Below are 19,987 nucleotides of genomic sequence, written 5' to 3'. Positions count from 1 at the left end.
ACCCTTCCTTTAAGATGCCTTCACAATGACATTAGTGAAAGTCATCCGAATTAAAAGCCCAGGAAACATGTCTTGTCTATCTTCCATAGCCAATTTCAGCTAATGTCATAGTAGGCTATGGATTCTCCGTGTGTGGGAATTGACATGTATGTTATGGTGGTTCCTGAATAGGTAGGCTAATACAACAACAAAAATGTGTTGAATTATTTGTCAGTATCATCCCAGTGTCTCAATGGAAATATTGAAATATATTGCTAGATAACTAACTACCTCATGTGATTATTTGATATATTATGATTTTTTATTTGACAATAATATTATATATTATATCCCTTTGGCATTTTAATGGCAAATTTAAAACATGCATTTGTTTATGAGAAACCCAAGTGAAGCGTAGCCAACTTTGTTTACATAAACTGTTTACATGAATTTACATGAATTTTGCATTATTGTCTACCATGCAGAAACCAGGAGGTTAAAATACCAAATATTTAGGAAAGGAGGCATGTCTCTTTAAAGTGTATGTAGCAACAGAAGGATTGCAGGGATAATGCTATTGGGGCGGTAGATCACTTACTTCAGACGTTCCAAAGCCTCGGAGTTGGCTCGAGATTGCCAGTCTTTGATAAGGTCCTTACAACCTAGTAAAAACTTTTGTCGTTCCAGAAAACCTCCTGACAGCTTTCTAAGTACGGCCGACTATTGTTCAACAGTGTGTTTCGGGGTCTATATATTGGCTGAAGCGTGTGGCGATGTAATTCAGTGAATTTGTTTTGCCTCTGTGTTTTTTTGTTATCGGAAAGGTGTTTAGATGTTTTTATGTATCTTCCGGGACCAGGCCGGCGGTTCTTTACTTTGATGTCCACTGTTAAACCCTCAGCCCGTTCGTTTTGAAATAGCCTAGAGGAGATCTGCAGCTTGCTATGACTACTTGAAGCAGTACCTGGGGAAGGGGAAACGAGCTTTCTTTTCAGGGGTTACATTTTATATTCCTCTTCTCTCTGAGATAAACATCAGAGCAGAGTAGACTAACACCAGCTTTCTGATAGTGAAATTGTAATACTTTTTGGGTTGTTACTTTTTTTCCGCCGTGAACCGTTTCTGATCATACGGGAAAGGACTCGTGTGCATCGATGGTAAGTTGCAAGAATGCAGTTCTGCAACCTTAACCAAGGCCCCCTCTCTTGGTCGCTTTGATGTGTTTCTGCAATGCTTTGAAGTTGAGAAATGTAGGCTACACTTGTTGTTTGTGGGCGAGAAAATATCGTAGAATGGATAAGTAAGGCAACTCTGAGACCGGGGATCAATGTTTTCGTGATTGCGAAGGCTGTAGAAGAAACTAATATTAGTTGATGTAGTTTATCATAGTCTGAAAGAAGGGGAAAAGTGGGATGTTTTCTGCAAGGTCCCCCTCTCCCGCCTCCTCGAAATGTCGACACCCCCTCTGATCTACATAGAAGCAGTGCCTGCGTACTTTGGGGTCAGTTGTTGAATGGGACAGGGTACATTAGACTATCCCTATTGCATCAAGGACACATGTGGCTAAGTAAATCTAGTCCACTGTCGGATTACCATCACTTCCATCGGACTTTTTGTTGGATATATACTACTAAAGAGGACGGAGCATAAGCAAATGGGAATAGTTTTTTCTTCACTTTCTGCTGGATTCGGGTTTCGTTTTACAATGGTATGTGGTGTAGCCTAGCCCATGTTATATACACTTCGCGAGCTGTTTTCTTTTCACGATGTTATTTATGAGTAGTTGGGACACATCGATTGTTTATGCAAATCTTGTAAACAGACTAAGCGCTAGTATAAATGATACAATGTACGTTGTTTTGATTGCGCAAAAAAATAGTTTAGCGGCGCGTGGGCTTATGGCACATTTGGCACAATAATGACAGTTTTACTTGTGACATTATTGAAGATGACGTAAAGTGCTTCTTTAAAAAACGAATAAGAATGTATCTTGACTAGTAGCCTAGTAATATTGTATTGTGCAGGGTAATCATATCGCGTTGCTCAGACACGTTGCCTAGTGTTCGCTGCCATAATTATGTGTTGTAGCCTACATGTGAGCTGAAATGTAGTTGGCTAACTGCAAATGCTTTAAGGAATTATATGCTACTGTTGATCGTGATCATTGTACGGGGGCTCTTATCTTCACCATTATAGGAACCGTAGTCAATTGTGGCGCATAGGATGCGTTTTCACTGTCTTGGATGGCTGGCTGTGTGATGTGCAACACTGGATGTATGAGGACAAGTGGTTCGTGGGAACGCAATCCTTATGCATAATGCAGATAACAGTATTGGAAGCACATTTAGACTGATAATTCATTTGATATGATAGCTGTTTCAGGTGATCGCTTTGATATATGCGTAAAATATATTTTAGGTGCGTACTTGGCGAAGAATGTTGGCGATGTGAAACGATTGTTCTTGTCAACGGTCGTTTGATGTGACAAATCGATGCAGACTGTAAATATAGGTTGCTAAACCCCCATTTAGATTATAAATAGATTGATGAGACTAAACCTTTCATTTTTCTTTCTCTGCAAACCGGCGGAGATCTGAAAGGGACTGTTTACTTCATGTCTCCCTTTGAAGTTAGCTGGATCTGGCTTTGATTAGATCAATACTTTCTGTTTCAGAGTGAAAAGGAGCCGAGAAACTCCCCCGCGGATTTAAGAGAGTGAGGAGGATTACAGTGGAGCTCATAGCAGGCACAACGGCACACACGGCAACCGGAGCTGGAGCCATGAGCAGAGCGCTTACGGACCATATCAGCAGTAGCTTCCGAGAAGATGCTCCCCGTCCCCCGGTGCCGGGGGAGGAGGGAGAGGCGTCATGCCATACTCCCTGCAAACATGCCAAAATGAGAGCCCAAAACAAGGCTAAAGCTGTCACCGTCGCGTCTCCCGGCTCCACGCCGAGGAGGAACGAGGATGGACTCGGTGAACCTGAGGGTAGCGCGTCGCCGGATTCACCGCTCGCCCGGTGGACCAAGTCGTTGCATTTTCTCCTGGGTGACCAAGACGGTGCTCACCTGTTCAGGACCTTTCTGGAGCGGGAGAAATGCGTGGACACTTTGGACTTTTGGTTCGCCTGCAACGGGTTTAGGCAAATGGACCTCAGTGATACCAAAACGCTACGAGTTGCCAAAGCTATTTTCAAACGGTACATTGAAAACAACAGCATTGTTGCCAAGCAGTTGAAACCTGCCACTAAAACCTACATAAGGGATAGTATTAAGAAGCAACAAATAGACTCTGCGATGTTTGACCAAGCACAAACGGAAATTCAGTCAACCATGGAGGAGAATGCGTACCAGATGTTTTTAACTTCTGACATATACCTTGAATATGTGCACACGGGGTGCGAGAACACGGTTTATGCCAACCATAGCGGTCTCGGGAGCCTCAAATTGATGTGCGGATTTCTGCCACCTCTCATTGAGGAAGAGGAGTGGAGTTGTGACTTGAAGGCGACAACGTTAGCCTCTGTGGTAGGACTATCTGCCAATGCGCTACGGGCCACTGCTTCCATTCGGACTGCGGCGGAAGTGCTGGAGAATGGGTACAGGTAAGAGAATGTCTTAATTGAATTGATTATGTTTACAGTCTATCGGGTAATTGAGTTGATCGTTTTTATTATGGCTGTTTGTCAATATGCTTATGTTGAATAGAGATCCTAAGGTTACTGGTATTAGTAAATTAATTAGATATTGGGCATGTTGTCTGATTAGATAATAGCATATAATTAGCATATAATCCGGTTATTAACATGTAAAGAGCAAATATGCGTTTGAACTAGTTATTTGCCCAGCCATGTCAATACAACATTTTCCCCACAAATTCCATTGAGATAAAAGCTGCTTGATGGATGGAAAAAATCTGAAAGTGGAAAAATGTCTGTCTGTCCCCTCTGCCCTGCAGTTAGTTAGGGGGTGCAAAACATCAATGGATCTGGTCTTTCCTGTCAAGTAAATGTTGTATTGCAGTCAGCCCTTTGTTGGCTTGCTCAAGTTTCCTGTGCTTTGAAATCGCTCCTCCAGTAGAGGCATGAATTCAGACACCATTCCTGCCTGGCTGGCTGTTGCAGCTAGTACATGAAACTAGTGATTCCATTGTGAAGTTATGCGATGTTTCAAAAATGTTCAGCCTATTATTAAGTAGTCCTATTATTACAGACTACGATGTAACACACGCACACAGAAAGAAAGTGAGTAATGCCCAGAAGAGATATTGGCCTCTTGGTCCGAGATCAAAGATAGTGTTTCTGGAAAGCTTTTTGGGTTTGTTTCTTAAGCTCTCGTCCCACATATTGTCCAACAGCTGCAAACTCTTCAAGTCAGAAACATTGTGAAAGTGTGGATTTTATGCACGAGGTTTTGCATCAAAGAGAACCATTCCGACGTGTTTCACCGAACTGTTCCCCTAGTATGTCCATACAATAAAAACAACATCTGGACACAATTACCACAGAGTGGTTAGAGAGTGTCTTGTTCCTTTCGGTGTCCATAGGAAAAGAGGGATTTGAAAAAGGGGCAGTTTTCCCTCTTAAACAAAATAGTAACGCTGGGAAGAAATGTTTGTTGAGGAGAAAAGTGTATGATAGTTTCATGACAAGTTTTAAATTGCTAGTATTTTCTCTTAATTCATATTCAACTTTCATGCTAAAATAGTGTGCCAGATCATTTTACCAGAGTTTTGCAGTGGGTTATGTCAGGAGTATTAGTTATAGCAGCAGGCTGGGGGACAGTGTTGCTGTGGCAGACAGGATGTTCAGAAGGGGCCATGTTGAGTTGGGAACTGAAGGGGGACTCGGGGGTTGTTGACATGAGGGCATCTCCTCAGCTTCCTGGTGTGATCTGCACATTCTTGTGTTTCACTGAAGGAAAGGGATAGCCCCCACCCCTCCCTCTCCTCTCTTCCCCACCCTTTCCCCTCTCATCTCTTCTTTCCCCTGCCCAGCACCAACTGTTTAGGTCAACACATTTCCATCTGAAACATGTGGAACTAATTTCGCAACTGCACTCAGATAAAAACATTTGTAAAAATCCTTCAGAAACATAGCCACTCTCCTCCGAAATAATGTGAAAAAACATAGCCGGCGCAGGTCAACGTCAGACCCTCATTCTCCCTTTCGTTTGTGATGTTTTTTCCACGTCCTTTCTACCCACTGCTTTTATCTCGTCCTTTAGAGAAATCCCTCTGACAGAGCCTAAGCATGTGCTTTGGAGGGAGACAGGAACAGCGGAATAATGAAAGAAAGAAAAAGAGAGAGAGAGGGGGGGGGGGGGGGGGTAACCGAGAGCCCAGCTGCGCTAAATACCTGACTCTTTGCTTGAACCTCCAAAGGTCAGGTTTGAGCTGGGGCCTACGGCTTTAGTCATCCTCCCGGCAGTAGGCATTCTCATAAAGAGAGGCCCTCCTTCCCCCTTCCCACACTCTCTCTCTTTTGCGCTCTCTCTCCCCCCCCCCAAGCTCAAGGTCTCCCCTCCTTCCTCCCTGTCCACCCCCTTCACTAGTGGAACAGGAATGCAACACAGCAGGAGAGAGTAAAAGTAGAGAGGGGGAGAGAGAGACTTTAGAAGGATGGGAGGGGGGGGCTTGGTTGTAGGAGGAGGAGGAGGGGAGTATACAGAGGGGCCTGGATTTAAGGAGAGAAGACATGAGAGAGAGCAGAGCGAGAGGGAGGAAGGAAGGGGAGGAGAAAAAAACACTTCAAGAAAAGAGTACACTGCTTCAGAGAGTGGAAATGTGCGGGAGTAGGGGCCTTGCCCAAACAAAAGGGTAGAGAGATAGCAGGAGAGCGAGGGGAAGTGGCTCTGTTGTCCATTCACATACAGCTGAGCTGCTCACTTCCCTCACCCCCATCCCCACCTCCCTGCCTGCATGACGGGGAGGGGACATGAAAGGGAGAGAGAAAATAAAGGGGAAAACATCTCCTCAGAGAGTGTTGTCACATTCCTGAGGCCCCAAAGTCTTGCGAAAGTGACTAATTTTTCGAATCTGTAGGAACTCGGACTCGAAACACTTCAAATCAAACTTTTACTCCAAAGCAAAGACTCTTACTAAAACATTTACACAAGTTAACACACAAACTCCATTGACATAGCTAATACAGGTTCACCAATAGACGTCTCTGTATGGCACTGACGGTCTTTACTTGGGTTTCAGTAATGAAATGGTGGAATATGTATTGTAGTGTAAAATGGACTGTTGCTGTTGTGTTTGGCAGGTCACACAGACGCGGGGACCCGGCCAGTCCCTACTTTGTCAACTCGGGCTATGTGTTCGCCCCCGCCACCAGTGCCAACGACAGCGAGATCTCCAGCGACGCCATGACGGACGACTCCATGTCCATGACCGACAGTAGTGTGTAAGTGTTCTCTCAGCATTCCCTTCCCTGAGTTTTCTCTGGGTTTCTCACCTTTTGACCTGGGTCGGGGGTCAATTCCATGTCAACTCCATGTCCATTCTGAAAACCATTTCGCATTCAAGACTCCAGGCCTGCCTTTCTGAAGCATGTCTGAACTTCTATATATTCTGAAGCTCAAAAATGACTTGGCTCATTTAGCCATTCAGTGAATACCTTTCATGGATGAATATATATATATATATATATATATATATATATATATATATATATATATATATATACACGGGAAACAATTGGACTAAATATCAAGTCTATCTGGGAAGCTTGTGTGGTGAAATGGAATGTGATGTTTAGGTTTTAATGATCCTTTCAGATTGAGTTCAGGTAATTATATTAATGTATAAAGTGCCTCGAGGGAAGGAGGGGGGGGTCTGTGAAAGTCATTATGTGGAAAAATCTTTTGATGTCTATTCTGTTACAGGCAGAACTTCTTGATATTCGGGGGGGGGTGGAGTGTTGCCTCAATTTTCCTCAAAGTAGAAATGTATCCATCCCACCCACCCACCGTTCTGCCACAACAGCCTTGTTTTTTTTATATTATCTAATCGCTTTTTCCCTTTGAAGGAGTAGAAGGGAAAGAGAGTGAGGGGGGGTGGGGAGGGAGAGAGAGAGAGTGAGGGGAAATAGCCATTTGGACCTTAAGACAAACTCATTGAAACATTTTGGCAGCAAATGAAAGGGAGCTTACTCACATGGTGGCGCGGCTTCCTGCTCTGCTACTGGCCCTCTCGCTCTGCTGCTGCAGCGCCACTGCTGCTGCGATCATGTGTCAGCGAGGCTTTCATGGAGGTTACTCCTTCCTGAACCCCAGGATAGGGTCAGGAGGGACTCCCACTGCCCAGATTAGGGCGCCTCCAAAATCAACCCCAACCTTCCTCCCTCACCCCTCCAACCCCAACGCCCTCCCCCCTGTTTCCCTCTACTCCCATCTCTCCTACCCTCTCCTCCTGCACTCTGAGCCAATAGCAGGGGAACGGTGAGGGTTTGGCGTGCAAGGGAGTGAGAAAATAAAGTGCACGGCGGATAAAAGGCTTAACTGAATCGCTTTCAGCCTATTGTTAGCCGAGGGGAGCTTAGAGGGATAAGAGGGGTGGCTGTCTGCTTTGAAAATGACTTGCACAACTGAATAGGAGATCCCCATAAAGTAAGGGCCCGTGAAAGAGGGCACGGTCTGTTTTCTTCTTCTTTGCCCATATGCATCGCCACCACAACCATCACAAAGGGCCTCGGCCATCGCATAGGGCCGGCTTGCTGGGGAGGGGAGCTGGGGTTGATTTAAAAATGCAACAGGAGAGAGGGAATGAGAGGAGAGCGCGAGAGAGAAAGGGAAAGGGATAGATTGAGTGGTGTTGTGGAAGGAGTTGGGTATTTGTTTGGTACATTGTTTTGTTGTGAACTGTAACTTTTCTTTGTCATGAGTTTCTCACGTTTTTTTTAGGATAAAAGTTAGGGAAGTATCCCGCTCTTCAATGTGCATTGTTGACAGTGCTATCTAGGCTCCATCTGGTAATGCAGAGTAAGTAGGACCCCGAGGCATACAAACCCAGTCATTTGACCAAATTATGTATTAAGTGGAAAAAAATAGATCCCACTGGAATTCAGTCACGTCTTTTTCTTGCAAACGTCTTCATGTTAATTATTAAAACATCTTATGTTACGAAGTGTAGCGCCTCGCAGTGGCCTGCCCTGCAGAGTTCTTTGAACCTTTGACAATCTCCTGTCTGCCTGCTCTCTCTCTCTCTCTCTACCCCTCACCGATTATAATAAAAACCACAGCTTGTTCCTCCTCATTGGGGGGAAACAATTTGATTAGTGTGTCCTTTTATAGTTTGGTAAAAGGCACACTGCAAATTTGAATCTCATTTCCAGATAAAGAACAAGAGGATGAGGATTTTTTTTTTTGGGGGGGGGCAGATTTTTTTTCTTTTCACTTTTTGCTTATATCTTATTTATGGAGTTACTTGGACGCTAGGGAATGCTGTTGCGCTAACTTCAAACATTACCTTATCTTACAAACCAGCCTTTTGATGTTGCTGAGATCAGAGGCTTGCTGGCGGAATACTTGCCAAATGAAGATGGCAGCGGGTGCATATGTGCATGAGTGTGAGATTTCAAAGAGGCAGTGGAAAAACTAGCGCTTGTGCTAGGTCAGACACTTCTGAGCAACCAAAAAGGCCAAGATAATTGGCCAGGCTTAAATGGCAGCGGACTGGAAAAGCACACATTGGAGGGTGAGAAAGAGAAGAATATGTATTTTCTTCCCCCTTGCCACTGCCTGAAGGATTAACTGTCCAGAGACACTTGTTTTTTTCAGCCACATTATGGCAATCTTTCTTTATGTCAAACCTACACGTTGTACACCGCTTTAAGCAAGACCGCTAAGCCCCTCGAGTAGCAGCGTTCTAGGCTTCTTCTCTTAGCCAGCTTTCTCAAGGTAGTCCTTGTTACTGAGGCTGGAGTTGAAAGTACCTCACTTGGCTGCTATTTTGAAAAATCAGTCCCTTCCAGTGTTGACAAGGACTGATGGGAACTTATCAGTGGGGCACTTTTGAACCCCAGCGACGGGATGTTTAGCATATCTCCCCCCATTGTCCCGGTGTGTTTTTGTTGCCTTGGCTTCAAGGCCCTTCAAGGGGTTCCTCAGGTCTTTGATTTGGGCTGTGATGTGCCCACCTGGGGTCAGGGTGGTGCTGGGCTGATCACTTCAGTGACGATCAGCCTCCCCTCAGGGTTCTGTCCACATCGCTAGGCTAATGTCTTTCACCTCGCTAGTACATTGGGGGTATTACTTGGTTCTAAGCAAAGAGAAAGGGTGGCAAGAAAATTGAAATGTTTCTATGGAGATAGATATGTAGCGGTTAGCGTTGCTAGTTTGCTAACTAATCCCTGGCTCTTCAGGGGACATTTTGAGTGACCTGTGACTGTGTTATTGACCCTGTTCCCTACCTGTGTCCCTTCTGACAGAGATGGGATCCCTCCATACAAGCTGGGCACCAAGAAGCAGATCCAGCGGGAGATGCACCGCAGCGTCAAGATCAACGGCCTGGTCTCGCTACCCCACTTTCCTGTGAGTCCCGCTCCCTGTTTTACTTCCTGTTTTTTTGATGTCTGCTGTCTTCATACACAGTGTCTTTATATCTTTAAAACTCCACAAACTTTTCTCAATCTCCCTTTACAACCCGGTTCCCTGTTTTCTTCTTCTTTTATGGTGTTATGATGTTGTGATAGAATACTATATTCTCCCCGCTCATTTTCCTATCAAAAGTCAGGGTAAATGAAAGTTTTTTTCATATCACTTACTTTCTCTCCTGCTCAACCGTATACACCCTCTCCCTCCCTCCCCTTGTCCAACAGCTGTCATTTATAGCTTTCATCTATAGACCCCCGTTGCTTTCCTTCCTTGTGTTTCACCACCAGAACTTAGTTAAGAATGTTATAAATGCATAGTGTAAAAAATAAAATAAAAAAAATGTGATAATGATGACGGTGGTGATAATGAGGATGATTATCGTTAGAAGTCAGGGGTCACAGAACCAAGCCCTGTGATGCTCCCTAAATCAGCCAGCTTACTTCTCAGCCCTGTGCTTTGATCTTGGCGATGAATGAATAGGACCCAGGTTGCCTGGCCTCTTTATTGACAACCTCCAACAGAGCCCCCCCCCCCCCCCCCCCCCCACACACACACACTCCCCTTTTGTGACAGTAGCCCCCCAGCCCCCATATGACTCTCACCACCCCCACTGCCTGTAGTGTCATGTGCAAGCAGGGGCCTCTAAATACGTGGTACTTCATGGCACAGCTCTAGGGCTTGGAGTGGTTAGATTGGGCACCCGTGTCAGAAAACAACCAATGCAAATAGTTTTGTCCTCTTCCCTTCACAATGTGTTTGTGTACTGTCTTGATGCATAGGGAAGGCTTTGTGTGTGTGGGTGTGTTGTGTTGTGTAGGGAGGGCTGTAGCCAAGTAGAAGGGGCCCTTGTTGTCTGTTTCTCTGTCTCTCCTCGCTCCCTCCCTTCCCCACTTGCTCTCCTTTTAATGTCTCCCTCCTGATTTGGAGATGGCTTGGGCTCCCAAGATGCACCAGCCTCAGGCAGCAGGGGCTCTGCGCGGCGCTGACGCGCCTTTGCCAGCAGCCCCTCTCGCTCCTTTCTTCTCACTTCCCTTCATCGTCTCTACAAAGAGATGAGAGGAACAACAAAAAGAGAGTCAAATCAAGAAAGCCAGTGCGCCACATAATAATACAGAAAAGAAGATGAGAGAAGCCGGCACATATAGTTAGAGAAAAATAGGATAATGCGACTACAGTACCTCAGAGGTGCCCTGCGTGCAGTCAGGAAATAAATTACCACTTCCCCCTTAGATCTCCCTGGTATTTGACTCCTCTCCCTCCCTCCTACCACTCCACACATCTCTCAATCCTCTTCCTCATTTTTTCCGTCCTCTTTTTGTTTTAATATTGTCCCCCTCCATTTTTTCTTCTTCTCTGCCTCCTCCTCTGACTGTCGATATCTGTCTTTTATTCGGGGAGATTTAAAGCCGCGTGTCCCTCCCACCCCAAGGGTTGGAGTGTTTGATGTTTGACAAGGGCCCCTTTGAAGTGTGCTGACTTCAGAGGCTGCCTCCGCTGATGGCTTGGTCGGAGTACAGAGGGCGCAGGCGGGGGGCCCTCCTCCTCGGAGCCAGGCCAACTGCTACCCCCCCTCCTCTATCCCGCTACCCCGCCGACCGGCAGGCGGTGCCAAGGACAGCGGGCATGGGGAGGGAGTATCGGGCTAGGGGTTAGCCCAGGGGCAAGGGCATCAAAGGAGGCCTATAGAGTTAGAGGAGAGGGCACTGGAGGAATCAGGGGGCAAACTAGGGACAACTAACTCACACTCACTCAAACACACACTCAAAAGTGTCCTTTCTCCCATCTCCCCCTACAGAGGACACACAGGCTGCCTAAGGAGATGACGCCGGTGGAGCCCTCGGCCTTCGCCGCCCAGCTCATCTCCAGACTGGAGAAACTGAAGAGGGAGCAGGACACCATGAGCTCCCTGGAGGAGAGGCTACAGCAGATCCAGGAGGTAAGAAAACCCCCCCTTCCCAAACTACATTGGTACATCCCACCTCATTCCCCAACCCACCTGCATTGAGCAATGAGCTGTGGAACGTTCCATTGCGACCTAGTTTAGGTGACCCTCCAGTCCTGAACCCTGTCTTTGCTACCTAGAAAGACAATGTAGATAGGAGGAGCCATGTGAGAAGTTAAGGTTGTAGCTAGCTAGCTGACCCTTCTTCCTTGATTCAAAGAGACTTTGCGTGCGGTCTTGCTTTAGAAAGAATTTAACCGACTAAGGGTCTGCCGTGCAGTTTAAGAGACTTCTTCTCTTAAAGTCCCTTCTTCTGTGGAAGTTCAAACTTATGTTTCTTGGCACACTTGAAGTTTATTCAAATGGTTAGCGCTTAGCGCTCAACTCTCCAGTGGCGTATTGCTGAGTGTGTGTGGTGCCGGTCTCTTTGTGAGTCTGGGCTTGCTGTGCATTATAGATGAAGAAAGAAGACGCTAGCACACCCAAAGCCTGTTGGCAAGTAGAACCAGGGTGAAAGAAACTGGAAGTCAAATCAAGTTACGCCATAGAATTAGCCTCCGCTACTTCACAAGCCAATACAGTAGCTGGTGTTTGTCGCAGTGTGAAGTTTGCTGCGAATGGTCGAAGTACTGTCGACTGACTGAAGTAGCGTTTTCCGCAAATGTCATTTGGTTGGGTTTAGCAAGCTAGCAATGCTTATATTTGTAGTGTTATGGAATTGAGTAGGTTATATTGTCCCTGTACTTCTATATTGCGTCCATGTTTTAAAGCATTATGTCTTTGTGTGTGTGCAGGAGGAGGAGAGGGACGAGAGCGACCCCTCCACCACCGTTCCGCTCCCCTCATCCGGCGCCGACGAGGACGCTCAGGCCATCCTAGACGAGCACCTGTCCCGGGTGCTCAAGACGCCCGGATGTCAGTCGCCCGGCATGATCCGCCACTCGCCTCGCTCGTGCTCTCCCGACCGGCCCTCCGCCGCCGTGGTTCCCTTCCTGGGGCCCTCGTATCCGGGGGCCACCAAAGGCCTGTTGGCTGGGAATAGGCAGTCGACCAAGCACATCCACCACCACTACATCCACCACCACACCTCCACCGGCCCCAAGAGCAAGGAGCAGATCGAGGCCGAGGCGGCGCAGCACATCCAGTGCCTCTGTCCCCCAGGGGGCGCCGACTACTCCGACTTCACCCCCGGGTCAGTTCACATACAATATCACCTGTACTGGGGTTCGTTCACAATTCACTACATTTACTTTCGAGTTGTGCTGGGGGTCAGTTCACATAGACTTCACAAACAACCTTAGGGCTGTACTTGGGTCAGTGATTTTAAACTGTGCACTTATCTTATGGATATGACCGTCCTACTTGAGTTTCATTTTAACTGAACCGAACCGTTTTGTTCCTATCGCTGGTGCTTGTTGTAGATGTAGCCTCTCCTGGTGGAAGAGTCCCATGTAAACCCTCTCCTCTCTGTCTTTCTCCAGCCGCTGCAGCAGTTTGTCCAAGCGGCCGGGGAAGCCGTGCGAAGGCATACGCCTGAGCCAGGCCAACGGCGGCGACGGGGTCACGTCCCCGCCCCACCTGCCCCTGGACTCCACGGACCGCTCGCAGAACGTCTGGCAGTGGATCCTGGAGAGCGAGAGGCAGGGCAAGAACAAACCTCACGGCAGCACTCAGGGGCTGAAGAAGATCCACCTCCCGGAACCCTCCACGCCCAAGACGCTTCCCGTCCGAACGCACTCTTCCTGGGGAGGCGTGTGCGGCACGGGTGGTCACCTCCGTGGAGGTCACCATCCGGCCCACCCCTTCATCCAGGACCCGGCCATGCCCCCCCTGCCCCCGCCCAACACTCTGGCCCAGTTAGAAGAAGCCTGCAGGAGGCTAGAGGAGGTCTCCAAGCCCCCCAAACAGAGGTAGGCACACACACACACACACTCATATAGCCCCTCTTTGTCCTAGCTTGCAATGTATAGTCATTTATAATGAGCCAAATGACTCAATCCAAATTTAGTGTGGGATTTTCTGAAAATGTCTGACTTCAGGCGACTGTTGAAGCCTACACCTGTTTTCCAGTGTTTTCTCCATCTGTGTCATGAATACTGATGCCATCAATCTCATTCTATTGTATCTTTGTCTTTCTATGTGACTGACAGGCCTTCAACGACCAGCCTTCAAAGAGACAGGAGTCACCCTGTGCCTTTCCCCAGTGGAAACCCTCCTCTGTCCAGCCCCGCACTTCAAACAGACGAGTATGTTCATCTTCCTCTCTCTCCCTTTGTTCTCGCTGCCTCTCTTTCTCTCTCTGATTTCCCCTCGGTAGGGATAGTGTGAGTCAGCATGTCTCTCCCTTTGTTCTTGCTGCCTCTCTTCCTCTCTCTGATTTCCCCTCGGTAGGGATAGTGTGAGTCAGCATGTCTCTCCCGTTGTTCTCACTGCCTCTCTTCCTCTCTCTGATTTCCCCTCGGTAGGGATAGTGTGAGTCAGCATGTCTCTCCCTTTGTTCTCGCTGCCTCTCTTCCTCTCTCTGATTTCCCCTCGGTAGGGATAGTGTGAGTCAGCATGTCTCTCCCGTTGTTCTCGCTGCCTCTCTTCGTCTCTCTGATTTCCCCTCGGTAGGGATAGTGTGAGTCAGCATGTCTCTCCCGTTGTTCTCACTGCCTCTCTTCCTCTCTCTGATTTCCCCTCGGTAGGGATAGTGTGAGTCAGCATGTCTCTCCCGTTGTTCTCGCTGCCTCTCTTCCTCTCTCTGATTTTCCCTCGGTAGGGATAGTGTGAGTCAGCATGTCTCTCCCGTTGTTCTCGCTGCCTCTCTTCCTCTCTCTGATTTCCCCTCGGTAGGGATAGTGTGAGTCAGCATGTCTCTCCCTTTGTTCTCGCTGCCTCTCTTTCTCTGATTTCCCCTAGGTGTAGTCCTCACACACATATATACATACATATACATACATACACACACACATATACATACATACACATACACACGCACACACATACACATACATACACACACGCACACACATATACATACACATACACACGCACACATACACCAGCGGATACACAGACGTGCACATGGAAGGTAACAACCCCTGGTTGTTATTTTGGCCCTCTCTTCGCTACGCTGGCCCTGTGTGTGTGTTGGTGTGTGTATCTGTATCTGTGTGTGTAGGGCAGCTTGGTTGTGTTTGATGTTAGGGCCGTAGCCACCTGACTGCCAGGGTCTTTTGGAGATTTAATTGGCTGACCTTCAGCGGGCCAGCTGTCTAAGGCTAGCAGGCGCCCGCGTCTGAAGTGTAGGACCTCGAAAAGGCCCCTGGAAGTGAACGAGGAAGTGTGTGTGTGTGTGTGTGTGGGATGAAACGCACATACACACACCTGTAATCGAGTCAGGTTCACCTTACCTGAGCTAATCCTCACTAAATTCAGCTTATTCAGTTCTGCCTAACTTCCCAACCAACAGTTACACACTGCCCGTGTTGGGTGTGTTTGTCGCTCTGCATAAGAATTTCTGTGCTTATTATTCAAATGTAAATGTTTAGTTTTAGCTCTGGGATCAGGTTATGCTTTATTTATCTAATGTGTTGCTTGTCTCTCTGTTTCCAGGTGGAAAGAGCCAAAGAAGTCGATCAGCGGCGCGAGTGTGTCTGGCTGTGACCTGGTGGTCACCTACTTCTTCTGTGGTGAGGAGATCCCCTACCGCAGCATGATGAAGACACACAGTCTCACCCTGGGACACTTCAAGGAGCAGCTTAGCAAAAAAGGCAATTACAGGTAAACACCTAGATGAGCACACACACACACACACACACACCTTTCATGCACAGCACACCTTTAATGTACAACTATAGGTAAACACACATTTCATGCACAACACACTTTGCTGAAGAGCAAGACACACTTTTTCCCCCACGATTTGAATGTGTGTGTGTGTGTGTGTTTGTCTATGTACATGTGTGTTTGTGTATGAACTAAACGTGTGTGAAAAGCTGGAGCTCTCAGCTTTGTATGTGGAGTCGTGAGAAGGAAGAGCAGAATTCTGGCTTAGCGAGAGGAGGGATGGGTCGATCCACTGTACAGAGAGGAAAGGGGGGGGATTTACTGGAGTGATATTTGGTTCACATCTGCTATTGATTTCCATAGTAAGGCAGTCTTAATAAGGATGGCTTTGAAGTCCAGGCCTTTTATTTTGTGCACAAAGACTCAACACGCCACTGCGAGGCCCCCAAAATCCTCCCACGGATTAGATCAGGCAGAATCACAGGCACCTTTTTCCTTCTTAGATTCCTTTTTTTTTTTTTTTTGAAAAGGGTTGCATGAGTTGTCAAAATGACTGGTGTTTTGTTTAGTAGTCGTTGAAAGTGGCTTTGACTTCATTATGTTAAGAATTAGAGAGGGACTGAATCGTTTCACACTATTTCACATTCATGGAACCTATACCTAAAGGTGGACTGTAGAGTAAAGTAGAGTATTTTAATGACCGTCATATGTATAGGTTGTAGCACCGAAAAGACAAAGTATTCCGAGACATGCGTATCTCGATTCTAAACCCCCATCCACATCTGCTTGTTAGTCCGAGCTACATCCACCCACACTATACCGTAACTCTTCCGGGAAAGAAAGGGCGATTTTTGAAGCCGATGGCTCTAATGGTTCAGAATGTGTGGAGTTGGTTCATTTCAACATGGCAGGAGAACAGTACTCGGCCACGCTGCCAGACGATATCGGTGCCAGATGTTGCACAGAGAGAAATGTTTTGCCATATATAACATGATCCAATGGAAATACTCCTTTTCTCTCCCTCCCCATTCTCCATCTCCACTTCTCTCTCCCTCTCTTTCTCCCCCATTCTCTCTCTCTGAAAAGAAGCGTAGGGTTGTGATTTAAATGGCAAGAAACACAAGCATCTATTTAGAATTGATTTATGCCGCGAAGATGCACTTGGCTAAGGCCTGGACCTTTTTAATAGTTTCAGTGTTCAGAATTCCAGAAAGGTTTGAGGCCCCTCACTACAACCTTCAACCGTCTTGAAGATGCATCATGCCAAAAACCCATAGCAACACCCAACCATCCACACCCCAAAAATCCCAGTCGGGAGTATTTACGACACACAAACCTTGATCGGAGCAGCTGTACAACGCTTCCTCAACCCCCCCCCCCCCCCCCTCACCGTTTACCCCGTCGTTTGCCAAGCCTCTCCGCTCGCGCTTAAGTACGATTTTTTTAAAACACGATGGAGAAGTGTGGGGGGGGGGTGGACATGTTTTTTTTACACGCTACACGTGTTGTTTGTATGACTTGTAGGTCGGCGTCGCTCATAAAAACATTTCTGAATTCCTGGGCCCAGGCGTACATAGGTAAAATTATGCATTTTCCATTACAAAGCTGATCAGTAAATCTCCCCCGCTGATCATCACTGCATTTTAAAGCCAGGGGAGAAGATATCATTGGAAACTCTGGGCAGTAGACTTCATAGACTGAGCTGAGTCAACCCTGGGATCTTTGGGGAAGGGAGGGATGTGGGGGTGTTTGGTGAGGTGACTCCTTGACCTCCAGGAGACTGTCTGGATTGGTGTCCTCCCCCTCGCGGGGTATTGGCCTTCGGGCCCCGGCCCGCGTCCAATCTATCACACCCACGGAGGGGGTCCGGGAGAGAGGCCTGCTCCTCTTCTCCTCGCTCTCCCTCTGTTCTCTGCTGGTGATCGGAAAGCTGCCCAGAGTTTCTGTCTGTCTGTGCGTGTGTGTTTCATTGCCTCTCTCTGTCTCTGTGTCTTTCTCTCTGTGTCTTTCTGTGTGTGTCTCCATAGTTGTCTCTAGCAGTGTGTTAGTAGGTGTGTGTGGGGCGTGCGGTGACAGGCAGACTCTCAGGCACCTGAAATGTCAGCCCTAGTGAAAGGAAGGCCCTTCATTTGACAGTGGGGCACAATTAAAAGGCCAGGCTAGACAAGGGGAGCTCAGTGCTAGGAGAGGGAGGGGGGGCCTTAAGACAGGTCCTAATTAGCCCTTCAACTTTAATGAGACCTTCCAGGACAGATAGGCATCTGTACAATGGCCAGCAGTCAAGTTCCTTTAGCTCCCACTCTCTCTCTCTTTTTAGTCTCTGCTGCTGCTGCTGCTAATTCCTTGAAATGATCACTGACAGAGTTCAAACCAAACCTGGCAACCCAAACTTTTTGGAGTGGTTGGGGTTGCCAGGTTCAGTTTGTCAGTGGTGTTGGTGTGGTGTAATGCAGTCAAGCTTTGTTGTTTGAAGTGAGAGGGATGGCGCTGAACTGTGTGACCCAAGGCAGCTTGGATACGGGTTTGAGTCATTGTGTGTGTGGAGTTGGTTGTGTAGGTGTGTGTGTGGAGTTGGTTCTCGTCCATCGTGTTAAGTTAAAGAGGAAGATACCATGCTAGTATTGTTTTGTATTCTGACCCTGCCCCTCTCTCTCTCATTTCTCTCCAGGTACTACTTCAAGAAGGCCAGCGATGAGTTTGAGTGCGGGGCCGTGTTCGAGGAGGTATGGGAGGACGGCGCCCTTCTGCCCATGTACGAGGGCAAGGTCCTGGGTAAGGTGGAGAGGATGGACTGATGCCACCCTTATGCCCACCCTACCGTACCCATCAACCAAATACCCAACCTCCAGGGCACAGACTGTCGCGAGGAACCGGAGTGATTGACTTGATTGGGGGAAAAAGCTCTAGACTTTCTTTCCTACTATTAAGCTAAATAAGAGTTAATATATCCAGCATGAGGAGTGTGATTGAAGGAACACGAGCCAATGAAGTATGCCGAACCCAGAAGAGGCCCCGCCCCCCCTGACTTTCTAAACCAATCAGCCTTAGAAACACAAGGGAACGACACTACAGACAGAGAGAGAGAGAGAGAGACGGCGACTGGAGGCCTCTAGGCTCCCTGAATTTAACCACTGAAGATGCAGATGACTGTTTGTCCATTACGAGAGACTAACGTTGCAATTTAAATAATGGTAACGTTGTGAGAACGTTGCTCCCTGATCACCTGCGGTGGACTGGCTACAGCACCAGAAGCCCTGCGTGTGCCGCCACCTGCTCTTATAACATTGTGCAAACGTTGTTACAAAATGAAACTTCTGTACGTGTGCATATACATACATGCAAATATGTGTATATATACATGTATTCTATTATATTGATGCGCTTTTGTCATGAGTTGAAAGTTTTAGTATTTATTAAAAAAATGTCCTCTCTCTCCCTCACCTTCAACTTGTCTACCCCCCCCTCCCCCCTCATGTCCAGTTGATGGACAAGCTGCTTCGAGTATTGGGAGAATACTGTGGTGATTTAAAAAAAAATGCATTTACCTTGTAATGTCACGAAGGTCATGACACTAGCCTAGTGCCCCCACTCCCCCAAACTTGCCCCCCCCCCCCCCCCTTTACCCCTGTCCAACGTCACTATACCAGGGGTCTGCTGAGACTGAACCTTCCACTGTCGTAGTAAACCAACCAACCAACCCAGTCTTAATATATGCTGCTGCTGATATGTGTTCTCTTCCATTTGTGAGCCAGAGTAAGAGTAGTTGGTTTTCTCTCACTCCAACACCGAGCTCTATCCTTCTTAGTTGTTGTGCCTTTGTTTGTGGACCAGGCACCGCACAGGGAAAGACGAGAAAGAAAGGAACATGAATTAGGATTAGGTGAACAGAGAGGACCTGGAGAAATAGTGTTTACAGCGAGCACACCAAAATAACCTTGTCGCGCTTCTATGGAAACGAACCACCTCTCCAGGAAGCGGTGGCTTAATATCGCCACGTTTTCAAAATGGCTTCCGATCCATATTTATTAGCAAAGAGAAAAAAAAAACGTTTAAGAAATGTTGCTCCAATAGCTTTTTGAATGTTGTGAAAAGAACATCTTAAACGACAGAGAGCTCCTGTATACATTTGTAATTATGCATTTTTGTTGTTGTTGTTGTTGAAGTATGGATAAAAGGACACAAACACTATGGCTAGTGTTTTTATGAGTACAGCACCTGTGCCTACATGGATGCCATACCATGTACTACCCTGACTCAGGGTGTTAATAATTATTCCCTTGGTTTTCAGAAGGGTCTTATGTTGAAAATATTTTTTTATGCATTTAATAATATCCTGTAATCACGCCATGGCTTCTTTTGTTGTTCTACCTAAACTGTAAATTATACATTATATACAGAGTTTCATTTAAAGATTTACCTGGACCTATAATTATTGTAATTATTAAGAGATGTAGCCCTTTATTAAAGTTTTATATTTTTCAAATGAAAGCTTTTGTCTGCTCATTTCTCTTGTTCAATTGCAAACGGGAATGCTCGGTTGTGTGATAATGCATATGACAGTAAGAACAAAAACTCTCCTCTTTGGAGAAACATTCCAGACACAAGATTACATTTCCACCTTTTCTCTTCAGATCACTTGAATTGAACACTTGAATTCAAGTTAGGATTCTGTAGTTCTCTACAGGATTGGAATCCGTA

General features: G+C 46.8%; 1 protein-coding gene across 2 annotated transcripts; it reads left to right on the top strand.

The window, feature by feature from the left end:
• The first annotated feature begins 555 nt into the window (after nucleotides 1-555).
• On the top strand, nucleotides 556-19,777 carry LOC110493700 (axin-2). 2 transcript variants are annotated; one of them, XM_090204819.1, is made up of 10 exons: nucleotides 556-1,136; nucleotides 2,654-3,584; nucleotides 6,246-6,386; nucleotides 9,411-9,513; nucleotides 11,372-11,512; nucleotides 12,313-12,710; nucleotides 13,000-13,428; nucleotides 13,669-13,764; nucleotides 15,116-15,283; nucleotides 17,958-19,777. In XM_090204819.1, exons 2-10 carry the CDS (start codon nucleotides 2,761-2,763, stop codon nucleotides 18,082-18,084), a joined length of 2,427 nt encoding a protein of 808 aa, XP_090060945.1. In that variant the 5' UTR covers nucleotides 556-1,136; nucleotides 2,654-2,760; the 3' UTR covers nucleotides 18,085-19,777. The 2 variants fall into 2 exon arrangements, with proteins under 2 accessions (XP_090060945.1, XP_090060944.1); XM_090204818.1 differs by having other exon boundaries at nucleotides 879-1,687.
• Nucleotides 19,778-19,987: the final 210 nt, after the last annotated feature.

This window comes from Oncorhynchus mykiss, chromosome 17 (assembly GCF_057628025.1).
Source record: "Oncorhynchus mykiss isolate SJ-2025 chromosome 17, ASM5762802v1, whole genome shotgun sequence".
NCBI classification, from domain to species: domain Eukaryota; kingdom Metazoa; phylum Chordata; class Actinopteri; order Salmoniformes; family Salmonidae; genus Oncorhynchus; species Oncorhynchus mykiss.
This window is presented reverse-complemented; position numbering and strand designations above follow the sequence as displayed.

Excerpts from the sequence above, each read along its gene's own strand:
- LOC110493700 (XM_090204819.1), top strand. The coding sequence starts at position 2,761 with ATGAGCAGAGCGCTTACGGACCATATCAGCAGTAGCTTCCGAGAAGAT. Across the intron at positions 13,429-13,668 it reads TCCAAGCCCCCCAAACAGAG|GCCTTCAACGACCAGCCTTC; the intron begins GTAGGCACACAC and ends TGTGACTGACAG. Across the intron at positions 15,284-17,957 it reads AGCAAAAAAGGCAATTACAG|GTACTACTTCAAGAAGGCCA; the intron begins GTAAACACCTAG and ends ATTTCTCTCCAG.